This window comes from Pristiophorus japonicus, chromosome 14 (assembly GCF_044704955.1).
Source record: "Pristiophorus japonicus isolate sPriJap1 chromosome 14, sPriJap1.hap1, whole genome shotgun sequence".
NCBI classification, from domain to species: Eukaryota; Metazoa; Chordata; class Chondrichthyes; family Pristiophoridae; genus Pristiophorus; species Pristiophorus japonicus.
This window is the reverse complement of record NC_091990.1, coordinates 162,539,400-162,552,989: the sequence shown is the minus strand read 5'-3', so window position 1 is coordinate 162,552,989 and position 13,590 is coordinate 162,539,400. Positions and strand designations below refer to the sequence as shown.

The window sequence follows — 13,590 nt, the reverse complement described above, 5'->3', positions numbered from 1 at the left end:
CTTAAGCTCAAACTGTTGTGACCTTGGTCTCTTTATTGTAACTCCAGAGTGAGGAAGCAGCATGGTAGTCTGCCTTTTATACCTGCTTGCCCGGGGTGTACAGGTGACCCTTGGCTCTCCCACAGGTGCGCCCCTGGTGGCTAGTCTTACACATTGGTAATGTTTACATACATAACAAGGGGGAATCAAGGGATACGGGGATCGGGCGAGAAAGTGGAGCTGGTGTAGATCAGCCATGATCTTATTGAATTTGCAGAGCCAGCTCGAGGGGCTGTATGGCCTACTCCTGCTACTTTGTATGCTCTATGCTCATAGTTATCCAGATTATTAAAGCATCTCTTAGACCTACAGCAACGATCTCACTGCCTGTCTGATTCAGCAACCTACCCGAGTGTGTCACTAAGCATCAACTTCTCCTATCCATTCCCAGCCCTAAACACACAACACAAGCCATCCCTTCAGAAAACTCCTACCTCCGCAGCGCTCATTTCCTCCTTCCAGTAACTTTAAAGAGCAGATCTTGAACCGAGCCTTTTTCTACATGATGAGAGACAGCTAAAATGATTGAAGAAAGATGACAGTTAGCTTTCAGCCTTCTCTCCATGGGTAATTTGGTGCCTGGATACGGCTCCCCTGGGAAATTTACTGCCTGCGTGTTTAACTTGGTTTAATACTAGCACTTGGTGGTAGATGTTAATGAACTGCTAATGATTACATCTTTAATTAACCCTTTAAGTGCCGAGTCCTTAGCGCTTTTTAAAAAAGTACTACCTTTATGAAAATGTGCAGCAAATCTGTTTTCAGTTTCACAAAGGAAAGAGATGCAAATGCTTAGGATTGTTATTTTTTGATTCAATTTCTCTGAGACTCCTGATTCTTGCCAGGGTTCAGTTCCACAGACACCGACAACCTTTAGGCTTCATCGAAGTTATCATTGGCAGGATATTCAACTGGAGAGGACACCACAACCGAGCCCAATCCTATTGTTAGCAAACATGCACAGGTTCATTTCCAGCAGCTGTGTATGGATGGCAAGCCAAACAGAACCCCTGTGTGAATTTTCATCTTGCAAGCCAATTATAGTGCACCAACTGCTGTCCCCGCTCAAATCATCAACACCAAGACCTGCTGTTCCATATGGATCAGCACCACAACACGTGTTCCCCTTACCCACTGAGTCATGATTCATTTCTCTCACAAGCAACCTCGCTTATGGCATATCTCTGCAAGGTATCTGTGAACACAAGGGCAGCATTTGCCTTGTGGAGGCCCCATGCAAAGGTTTGGTTTGTGGACTGAATCCGCTCAGGGCCCCTGACTGAGCAATTGCCGGAGTTGCAGCCCCTGACTTCTCTGATGATGGGGGTGGATCCATACAGACCAGTTGAGCAGAAATGGAGAATGTTAGGCTGCGAGCACAGCTTGCCTGGACCTAACAATGCTACTAGCCGCAGACAGTTACAGGGACTAGATCAGCTTGGGGCCCCTACTTGGCTCGAGACCCCATGCAATTGCATGGGTTGCAGGGCCCCAAAGCTGCCCCCTGGGTGAGACAGTGTGTGACCTGCTATGCCGAGCAGTCTCTCCAAACTGCGATGTAACCCTGTGTGCGTGATGCTAACGCCAGTGTGTGGTAGCCCTGCCATCAACGGCTGTCTCAAATATAATTGCCCAACCTCTGTAGGTCGCGTAGGCCCATGATTTTCATGACCCTTGCATTTGCTGCCTCAACGACCTCCCTCCTGAAGGCCTGCTGCACACGCTGAATCGGTTTAACACAACAGGTACTTGCAATTGTTAGTGTCACCACGGCTCAGTGGCAACACTCTCGCCTGAGTCAGAAGGTTACAGGTTCAAGTTCCACTCCACAGAACTGAGCATAAAATCTTAGCTGACACTCCAGTGCTGCATTGTTGGAGGTGTCGTTTCTCTGTTGAAAAGTTAAACCGAGGCTCCGTCTGCTCTCTCAGGTGGCCGTAAACGTTCCCAGGGCGCTAGTTCAAGAAAAGCAGGTGAGTTCACCCGGTGTCCCATAGAAACATAGAAAATAGGTGCAGGAGTAGGCCATTCGGCCCTTCTAGCCTGCACCGCCATTCAATGAGTTCATGGCTGAACATGCAACTTCAGTACCCCATTCCTGCTTTCTTGCCATACCCCTTGATCCCCTTAGTAGTAAGGACTACATCTAACTCCTTTTTGAATATATTTAGTGAATTGGCCTCAACAACTTTCTGTGGTAGAGAATTCCACAGGTTCACCACTCTCTGGGTGAAGAAGTTTCTCCTCATCTCGGTCCTAAATGGCTTACCCCTTATCCTTAGACTGTGACCCCTGGTTCTGGACTTCCCCAACATTGGGAACATTCTTCCTGCATCTAACCTGTCTAAACCCGTCAGAATTTTAAACGTTTCTATGAGGTCCCCTCTCATTCTTCTGAACTCCAGTGAATACAAGCCCAGTTGATTCAGTCTTTCTTGATAGGTCAGTCCCGCCATCCCGGAAATCAGTCTGGTGAACCTTCGCTGCACTCCCTCAATAACAAGAATGTCCTTCCTCAGGTTAGGAGACCAAAACTGTACACAATACTCCAGGTGTGGCCTCACCAAGGCCCTGTACAACTGTAGCAACACATCCCTGCCCCTGTACTCAAATTCCCTCGCTATGAAGGCCAACATGCCATTTGCTTTCTTAACCGCATGCTGTACTTGCATCCAACCTTCAATGACTGGTGTACCATGACACCCAGGTCTCGTTGCACCTCCCCTTTTCCTAATCTGTCACCATTCAGATAATAGTCTGTCTCTCTGTTTTTACCACCTTCATCTGCCATGCATTTGCCCACTCACCTAATCTAGCCAAGTCGCTCTGCAGCCTCATAGCATCCTCCTCGCAGCTCACACTGCCACCTAACTTAGTGTCATCCGCAAATTAATCCCCTCGTCTAAATCATTAATATACAGTGTAAACAGCTGAGGCCCCAGCACAGAACCTTGCGGTACCCCACTAGTCACCGCCTGCCATTCTGAAAAGTCCCCATTTACTCCTACTTTTTGCTTCCTGTCTGTCAACCATTTCTCAATCCATGTCAGCACACTACCCCCAGTCCCATGTGCTTTAAATTTGCACATTAATCTCTTGTGTGGAACCTTGTCGAAAGCCTTCTCAAAGTCCAAATATACCACATCAAATGGTTCTCCCTTGTCCACTCTGCTGGAAACATCCTCAAAAAATTCCAGAAGATTTGTCAAGCATGATTTCCCTTTCACAAATCCATGCTGACTTGGACCTATCATGTCACCTCTTTCCAAATGTGCTGCTATGAGATCCTTAATAATTGATTCCATCATCTTACCCACTACCGATGTCAGGCTGACCGGTCTATAATTCCCTGTTTTCTCTCTCCCTCCTTTTTTAAAAAGTGGGGTTACATTGGCTATCCTCCACTCGATAGGAACTGATCCAGAGTCAATGGAATGTTGGAAAATGACTGTCAATGCATCCGCTATTTCCAAGGCCACCTCCTTCAGTACTCTGGGATGCAGTCCATCAGGCCCTGGAGATTTATCGGCCTTCAATCCCATCAATTTCCCCAACACAATTTCCCGACTAATAAGGATTTCCCTCCGTTCCTCCTCCTTACTAGACCCTGTGACCCTTCTTAAATCCGGAATGTTGTTTGTGTCCTCCTTAGTGAATACCGAACCAAAGTACTTGTTCAATTGGTCCGCCATTTCTTTGTTCCCCGTTATGACTTCCCCTGATTCTGACTGCAGGGGACCTACGTTTGTCTTTACTAACCTTTTTCTCTTTACATATCTATAGAAGCTTTTGCAATCCGTCTTAATGTTCCCTGCAAGCTTCCTCTCGTACTCCATTTTCCCTGCCCTAATCAAACCCTTCGTCCTCCTCTGCCGAGATCTAAATTTCTCCCAGTCCCCTGGTTCGCTGCTATTTCTGGCCAATTTGTATGCCACTTCCTTGGCTTTAATACTATCCCTGATTTCCCTTGCTAGCCACGGTTGAGCCACCTTCGCTTTTTTATTTTTATGCCAGACAGGAATGTACAATTGTTGTAGTTCATCCATGCGGTCTCTAAATGTCTGCCATTGCCCATCCACAGTCAGCCCCTCAAGTATCATTCGCCAATCAATCCTAGCCAATTCACGCCTCATACCTTCAAAGTTACCCTTCTTTAAGTTCTGGACCATGGTCTCTGAATTAACTGTATCATTCTCCATCCGAATGCAGAATTCCACCATATTATGGTCACTCTTCCCCAAGGGTAAACACGAGATTGCTAATTAATCCTCTCTCATTACACAACACCCAGTCTAAAATGGCCTCCCCCTTAGTTGGTTCCTCGACATATTGGTCTAGAAAACCATCCCTTATGCACTCCAGGAAATCCTCTTCCACCGTATTGCTTCCAGTTTGGTTAGCCCAATCTATGTGTATATTAAAGTCACCCATTATAACTGCTGCACCCTTATTGCATGCACCCATAATTTCCTGTTTGATGCCCTCCCCAACATCACTACTACTGTTTGGAGGTCTGTACACAACTCCCACTAATGTTTTTTGCCCTTTGGTGTTCTGCAGCTCTACCCATATAGATTCCACATCATCCAAGCTAATGTCTTTCCTAATTATTGTATTAATCTCCTCTTTAACCAGCAATGCTACCCCACCTTCTTTTCCTTTTATTCTATCCTTTCTGAATGTTGAATACCCTTGGATGTTAAGTTCCCAGCCCTGATCATCCTGGAGCCACATCTCCGTAATCCCAATCACATCATATTTGTTAACATCTATTTGCACAGTTAATTCATTCGCCTTATTACGGATACTCCTTGCATTAAGACACAAAGCCTTCAGGCTTGTTTTTTTAACACCCTTTGTCCTTTTAGAATTTTGTTGTACAGTGGCCCTTTTTGTTCTTTGTCTTGCATTTCTCTGCCCTCCACTTTTTCTCATCTCCTTTCTGTTTTTTGCTTTTATCTCCTTTTTGTTTCCCTCTGTCTCCCTCCATTGGTTCACATCCCCCTGCCATATTAGTTTAACTCCTCCCCAACAGTACTTGCAAACAATCCCCCGAGGACATCGGTTCCTGTCCTGCCCAGGTGCAGACCGTCCGGTTTGTACTGGTCCCACCTCCCCCAGAACCGATTCCAATGCCCCAGGAATTTGAATCCCTCCCTGCTGCACCACTGCTCAAGCCACGTATTCATCTGTGCTATCCTGCGATTCCTACTCTGACTAGCACGTGGTACTGGTAGCAATCCCGAGATTACTACTTTTGAGGTCCTACTTTTTAATTTAGCTCCTAGCTCCTTAAATTCGTTTCGTAGGACCTCATCCCTTTTTTTTTTAACCTATGTCGTTGGTACCAATGTGCACCACGACAACTGGCTGTTCTCCCTCCCTTTTTAGAATGTCCTGCACCTGCTCCGAGACATCCTTGACCCTTGCACCAGGGAGGCAACATACTATCCTGGAGTCTCGGTTGCGGCCGCAGAAACGCCTATCTATTCCCCTTACAATTGAATCCCCTATCACTATCGCTCCCCCACTCTTTTTCCTGCCCTCCTGTGCAACAGAGCCAGCCACGGTGCCTTGAACTTGGCTGCTGCTGCCCTCCCCTGATGAGTCATCTCCCTCAACAGCACTCAAAGCAGTGTATCTGTTTTGCAGGGGGATGACCACAGGGGACCCTTGCACTACCTTCTTTGCACTGCTCTTCCTGCTGGCTGTGGACCCTTCTCTTGTGGTATGACCAACTCGCTACACGTGCTACTCACGTCACTCTCAGCATCGTGGATGCTCCAGAGTGAATCCACTCTCAGCTCCAACTCCGCAACGCGGACCGTCAAGAACTGGAGGTGGATACACTTCCTGCACACGTAATCATCAGGGACACTGGAGTCGTTCCTGAGTTCCCACATGGTACAGGAGGAGCATAACACGCGACCCAGCTCTTCTGCCATGACTTAACAATTAGATAGGCAACAATAATGTTAAAGTTTACTCACTGTTAAAGAGAAGAAAGAAAAACTACTCACCAATCACCAGCCAATCAATTAACCCCTTTGCCTATGACGTCACCTTTCTGTTTCTTTTTATTTCTTTTTTGCCTTCTCCCTGTAGCTGCACAAGCACGCCTTTTATAGGCCTCCGACCCCGGACTCGCGCCTCACTAACTGCCGCCGCCTCTCGCTGCCGCTGGGCCTTTTATAGGCCTCCGACCCCGGACTCGCGCCTCACTAACTGCCGCCGCCTCTCGCTGCCGCTGGGCCTTTTATAGGCCTCCGACCCCGGACTCGCGCCTCACTAACTGCCGCCGCTGGGCCTTTTATAGGCCTCCGATCCCGGACTCTCGGCCAATATTTCATCATATGCGATCCCCCGAAGCGAGGATGACTTGCTTCCACGCCAAAAAAGGATGAGTTCACAGGTGTTTCAATGAAGGCCTTAATCTTCCAGATCCTGAACTACATCCTGAATGGTGGAAGATGCCTGTGTGTGGATTTATTTAATGTGTGGTGACCGTTGCACACCAGCCACCACACGGGCTTGACAGAGTTGGTCTTGGTCCAGTGGCAAGGATTACCCCAGACGACTGGAGACCAGCTCTGCTGCACGGACCTAGTGCACACACATATCGCAGTGTGGGCTGGCCCGTGCTGCCCCAGGGCCCTCACCTCTCCTGGGCCCCGAACTCACGCCTCTCCTGGGCCCCGATCACGTCCCTCTATAATCTCTCGCCGCTCCTGGCCAATATTTATCCCTCAACCAACACCTAGAACAGATTATCTGGTCATTATCGCATAGTTGTTGTTAGACCTTGCAGTGCACGGATTGGTTGCCAGGTTTCCTATATTACAACAATGTCTACACTGCATTGGCTGTAAAGCACGTTGGGACGTCCTGAGGTGCTATATAAATGCAAGTGATTTCTTTACACAAAATAGAATCAGGGCTTGGCGACACCTATGTATGAAACCAACTCCGAGTCAAACCCTGCTGCTATTACCAGGCCTGCCAAATCCAGGTTTTAAATGAGTTCACAGGGATAACTGAAAGAACAAAGACGGTCTTCTTCATGGTTACAATGCCACTTGCTTGTACTTTCCTGTAAGCCTATTGCACATGGCCAGACGACTGGGCTTCTATTGTCTGATTTGGCTGCACCAGAGAGCGGAGGCACGGCGCAGTATAACTGCGGCACAGTGACACAGGGAGGTCCCAAACAAACGGAACCGTGAGTTTGAAATGACACTGAGTCTAACAGAAACAGAATCTTGAAGCCGAGGTGTGTCAGGACAAAGCCCGTGTTCTCAATCAACGCCGTGTGTGTACATTGGGTGCGGTTGTTTCTAAACAAATTATGGAAACATTCAAATGGCTCTATGACTGATCATACTGCAGCCCTGCTCTGTGTGGATGGTTAGATACAGGCCCAGTCTCACAAGAGGTGAAGGCTTAGGGGTTTGAATGAGCGAGTTACTGTGTGTTGGTAACAAGTCATATAAATGCAAAGGATGCTAATAAATAGCCCCCACAAGACATGTGCACACAAGCAAAGCAGCAACTTCATTTACTTTTTGTGTGCCTTCAACATAGAAAAGGGCACTTAAAGGTGTAATCAGACAAAAAATAAAGAGGCTGAGCCGAAAAATAAGATATTAGAAAGCATGAGCAAAAGCTTGGTCAAAGAGATGGGTTTTAAGTCGAGTCTTAAACGAGGAGAGGGAAATGGAGGGATTTAGGGAGAGAATTCCAGAGCTTGGGGCCTCGAGGGATGAATTTATGGCCCCCAGTGGTAGGGGGATGCACGTGAGGCCAGAGCCAAAGGAACGGAGAGTTTGAGGAGTGGGTGGGTGGGTTATAGGGCTAGAAGAGGTTACAGAGATGTAGAGTGGTGAGGCCATGAACGGATGCTGAGAATTTTAAAATTTGAGTTGTTGGGGACCAGGATCGCAATCCAGCAAGGACAGGATGACAGATAAGCAAGATTTGGTGCGGGATAGGACAGGGGCAGCAGGGTTTTGGATGAGCTGATGGTCACAGAGCATGGAGGATGGCCAGGACAGCATAGGAATAGTTGAGTGTGGAGGTGACAGAGTCGTTGATGAGGGTTTCAACAGGCGATGGACTGAGGCAGGCGATGGTTGATGAGGGTTTCAACAGGCGATGGGCTGAGGCAGGCGATGGTTGAGGAGGGTTTCAACAGGCGATGGGCTGAGGCAGGCGATGGTTGAGGAGGGTTTCAACAGGCGATGGGCTGAGGCAGGCGATGGTTGATGAGGGTTTCAACAGGCGATGGGCTGAGGCAGGAGATGGTTGAGGAGGGTTTCAACAGGCGATGGGCTGAGGCAGGAGATGGTTGAGGAGGGTTTCAACAGGCGATGGGCTGAGGCAGGAGATGGTTGAGGAGGGTTTCAACAGGCGATGGGCTGAGGCAGGCGATGGTTGATGAGGGTTTCAACAGGCGATGGGCTGAGGCAGGCGATGGTTGAGGAGGGTTTCAACAGGCGATGGGCTGAGGCAGGAGATGGTTGAGGAGGGTTTCAACAGGCGATGGGCTGAGGCAGGCGATGGTTGAGGAGGGTTTCAACAGGCGATGGGCTGAGGCAGGCGATGGTTGATGAGGGTTTCAACAGGCGATGGGCTGAGGCAGGAGATGGTTGAGGAGGGTTTCAACAGGCGATGGGCTGAGGCAGGAGATGGTTGAGGAGGGTTTCAACAGGCGATGGGCTGAGGCAGGAGATGGTTGAGGAGGGTTTCAACAGGCGATGGGCTGAGGCAGGCGATGGTTGAGGAGGGTTTCAACAGGCGATGGGCTGAGGCAGGCGATGGTTGAGGAGGGTTTCAACAGGCGATGGGCTGAGACAGGCAATGGTATGGAGCTGGAAGTAGGTGTTCTTTGGACATCCTGAATCAGATGAAAATAATTTGCTTTTGTTAACAGCATATGTAAATGGTTTACTGAAGTCTATAGTGGGGGGACCCTGAGCTTACTACCAGCAATAAGCCTGTGTTCTGTTTGCTCCTCTGATGACTCACTCTGTAGGCCAAGCAACCACCAGAGCAGCTCCTAAGTCACACAGACCAGAAAGTCCGAGGTTTAATCCCTGCCTCTGCAGATGTGATGCTCGGTCAGGCCAGCAGTTGGGGAGCATTGATTCCCTGTGGGAAAATAGGTGCGTATGGATATCAGGTTAAGAAAGAATTGGGCTGTGATGCCGCATGGGGGTGTAGCTTGTCAGCACTCATACACGAGGAAAGTCCACGGGACCAGAGGACTGGCACTCGAGGAGCCTTGTCCCACATCAGAAAACCAGCATCTGCCACAAACAGAATCTGACCATCAACCAAGTGACCGTCAAATAAGTTTCTGAGATTTGACAACAGATTCAACAGGCTTCCTTTGGTTTTGCTGAGCAAATAGTATCCCACGGAGTTAGCAATAAACTTACTTCCAAACAACTTTTTCAGCAGCCCTACCACATGAACAGCAGCCATGCCTCTGTCAAGCTCCTTTTCAGAGTTGCATGGGCTATTCACCAATCAAACGGATGCTTAAACTAACAGCAGAGTATGCCCGAGCTGTGCCCACCACCGAGCCCTCGCTCGATGACCTCACAGATGAGAGAACTCCCTTCCGCACGACTCCTCCAACTGCTGTTTACGAGCACACAGACCTTCATTCACACAGTTATAACCATCCAGAACCTTACTTGAATGTGTGGCTTTCCCAGGTCCTCATGATGTCAGACCAGGCAAAAGACACAAAGGGAACCAACTGTGGAGCTGGTGCACTGCCGTTACAAGCGCCTTCCCTCCAAGGCTCCGGCCTCTATGCACACATTAGTGTTGCGCACAATTAAACGTGAACGGCACAAGCAAAGCAGAGCCTCCTTACAGAAAAACATGGTCTCAGGTGCAGTCGTCAGTTTGTTTCTTGCCGAGGCCACGTCACCACGCAGGCTCGTGGTTGAGATCTGACAGGAGATAGTGTCTCGGAGCGAACGCAGGCTTATTCGGGACAAACCTGACAAGTTGCGGTCAGCGCGCGCACACACACACACACACACACACACACACAGAGTCTCGGTGACATTAAAGTCATTCAAAGAAGACAACAGGCCCGTGGAGAGCTGTGGGAAGAGAAGTTTGTGTGTTAACAGGAAAACAACCTGCAGTGGCTTATATCTGGGAAATGGTGAAGAGGCCACGGTGTGCTTAAGGTTAGAATGGGGCAAAACATTAACACTTCTAACACGGTGGCTCCTCGGGACTAGCCGTTTATTTATCTATTGAAATTAAAGCCAGATGTACCCTCAGCCTTCTGCAGGATACTTTAATCTTTAAATAATAAACAAATACACCAATTGCACTGCACCACCTCCCTCCCAGACAATTACAGTCCAGCTGCTCTCTTACCCATCAGCACCAAACCCAGTGTTTCCCTCTCTCCCATCTGGTCCCTCCCTCCCCAAAACCCGAATGCAACCAATCCCTCTCCTCTCTGACCTTTAACCCAGCCACCCCCTCTCCTCTCTGACCTTTAACCCAGCCACTCCCTCTCCCCTCTGCTTATGAATTGAGCCTCCTTTATACAATCCCTAAACCAGGTGCTCCTCCTCTTGGGTCCCCTGTGCCGCTAATTCAGCCATCATTTCCCTTTCTGTCTGCTAACCTAGCTTTCTCCTTTAGGCTGCCAATCCAGCAATTCACTCCCTACAGTGCACCTCCATTTCTATTTTTTTTAAACTCCCGCAATGGCCCTCTCCATGATTTCAGCATAGAGTCTAGTGCTGCATGGTTGGCCATGCAATCCTTCCGATGCCTGCCTGTCCCAGTAACTCAGCTTTCCCATATGCATCCGATGTTTAGTGTAAGGCCCATGCTTTCGTACGCCTCGGTGAAAGTGTTGACAATGCTTGCCGCGTACTGTAGTTTGATGAGAGAGGATGGGATGACCTTGGATCTAGCCTGGGGCAACGAAGGTTGAACAGGTTCCCATTGGTACTACAGTTTAGTTCCACTCCAGCAGGGAGCTTGTTGAGAGGTTAACAAAACATACATGGAGATAATTAGTTGGTTCCAAATTTCAACTTAAAAAAAAATTGATGTAGCATTAAACAAAGTGCTATCTATCTCTTTCTCTCTGACCACAGGTGCACTCTCTCACTAACCTATCCACCGCTTAATTTAATACATTTTTAAAGTTTATAGAATACACAATAAAAGCTACAAGTGTGTAATTAAAAATTATTTTTTTACACACACTAGCCTCTCTGTCAGTATGTGTGAAAAATATATTTGACCTCATTAAAGCTTTTGAAATTTGGCCTCTTGTTTTTCAAACTTATTTGATGAATAGCTACTGAGCAGAAAAATATCTCCTCAGTACAGCTGACTGACTACTGATGGTGCATCCTGGAAATTAGAGACACTCTGGGCAAAGATATCAAGTGTAAGCCCAGGCTTCTGGGAGAGGCTGAGGCCAAGTGAAAACTTTGATGAATGCACTAAAAGATACAAATGATAATTCAATGGCTAAGTGCAAATATGCTATTATTAGAATTAAGTACTGTAAATAAAAATGAAACTCTTACTTTGGATATTAGAAATTTTACTTACTGAGAAAAAGATGGCAGCTGAAAATGTTCAGAAAGCATTTTGAAGATTTTAGGGAATCTAGTGACTAGATGAAGCAACCATGGGGTAATGTATAGCAGCGATTGCATGTCACACAATAACATTGAATCGACCCATCACAGCACCACCTACAGGAGTAATAGATACTGCAGGTACTTATGTGAATTTTTAATGAAACACGTGCCCCAAATATTGAGTTTAATATGGAATAGATTATTTTACAGAAATAACGCGTTCATATGGGAAATAGTTGTGCTCAGAAACCAATAGTCAAAACGGCTTTGACAACTAAAATAGCTTATTTGAAATGTTGATGCAAGTGGATTGGAGACAGTCATGTAGATTACTCTATTTTCTCTTGGGAGTGCATTATAAGCAAAGTATAGGAAGTGGATGGCAATTTGTACATTTACTTGAAAATAAATTGCTGCAACAAAATCCCATGGCATCAATCACAGCTCTGAATGTCAGTTTTCAGTTTTGGCAAAAGCACCCGAGCACAGCGGGCACATTGGATCTTGTGCCCTTCATGGGCAACATCTCACCTGAAGGTCCAGCAAGAGAAACTCCAACCGTTTTATCCAAATATCTTGTTGCTTGTCAGACTAAGTAAAAAAACACCGTAACAAGAGGGTGTATTAACTCCAGGTCAACAAATTCTCATTGTGTTCTAAACATTGCGCTGTGTCTTTTGGTTTCTGTGCATTATTTAAAGTGAAAATAAATTTGAAGAAGAAATGTTCATTGTTATGTGCAGGTCTGGGGATATATTCTCCGAGCTGAGAACATGGAGCACATTGCACGTATTCTCTAGTGAGTGATGTACAGTAACTGGCCTGTATGCATTGTGAGCAAGGATGTGGGTTTTTTTGTGCATAAGAGACCTGGAAACTAATGCCTACTTGTGAATAAGAGAGCAAGTGTTGGGAAGAACTTGAACTCTACCAGCTGCCTCTAGCTACACTTCAGCTTTGCGAACTCTCGGGATCTAACTAACAATTTGATGATTTTACTCTATCGTTTTAATCCACAAGTTTCATCGGCATAGAAGGACGAGGAGGAGAATATTTTCCTCTCTTTCCCTTCCACCCATGTATCACGAGCAGGATCGGACTGAGCTGTGATAGTATCACCAGGCTATTCGACCGTGGAGACAATGTAAAGAGTGGTGAAAACCGGCAAGCAAAAGCTCTTTGTTACAGAAGCACCTTACACAGTTACGTGGTTCCTTGGGAATGTGTCGCGATGTGGACCAGTGCTACAACAATGCACTCCCAACAGCTTCCTGATTTTGATCCTCCAGAATCCCCAAAGAAACTATCATTGAATCGGGGGCAGGGACTCAATAAAATTAACGTAGGTAAAACAACAACAACAACAAAAATAATGGCACTAAAGAGTGACAAATCCCCAGGGACAGAAGGTTTCCATCCCAGGATTTAAAGGAAGTAGCTGAGCACTTTGCAGATGCACGAACTATAATCTTCCAAAGTTCTCTCGATTCAGGAACCGTCCCTTTAGATGGGAAAATTGCGCCTGTCACTCCCTGTGGGAAATTGGCCCGCGGGAGCAGGCGTTGCCGTCGGTCGTTGCCACTGACAGCTCTCCCCGGTGGGAAGCTGTGTGTGGTTGGGTGCAGCATCCACCCTGAAAGGGGAGGGCATGCTGCCACGCCTCCATTTCATTTTAATTGTCGGCCGGCTGAAACCCTCCCTGGTGGCCCAGTGGGCCAAACTAAAGTAAATGCAGAGTTTGCAGCGGCCCTCACACTTAACTGGCAGTGACGAGTCGGAAAAGTGTTCCAAACTTCTACGACCCTGTGTGTAGAAGTGCTTCCGAATTTCACTCCTGAAAGGTCTGGCTCTAATTTTTAGATTTTGCCCCCAACTAGCGGAAATAGTTTCTCTATATATTCCCGATGCGTTC

General features: G+C 47.3%; 1 protein-coding gene across 7 annotated transcripts in view; it reads right to left on the bottom strand.

Moving 5' to 3' along the window:
* The window catches only part of LOC139280179 (oxysterol-binding protein-related protein 8-like), a 159,925-nt gene that overhangs the window by 108,985 nt on the left and 37,350 nt on the right, over nt 1–13,590 (bottom strand). For 4 of the 7 annotated variants that reach the window (XM_070899745.1, XM_070899751.1, XM_070899752.1 and 1 more), the window contains exon 2: nt 474–555. The exons of the other annotated variants lie outside the window; for them this stretch is intronic. Coding sequence is in view for 1 of the 4 variants with exons in the window: in XM_070899747.1 (XP_070755848.1) it covers nt 474–488 (15 nt within the window). In the remaining 3 variants the exon portion in view is untranslated. The remainder of the gene's footprint in view (nt 1–473; nt 556–13,590) is intronic. 7 annotated transcript variants of the gene reach the window in all.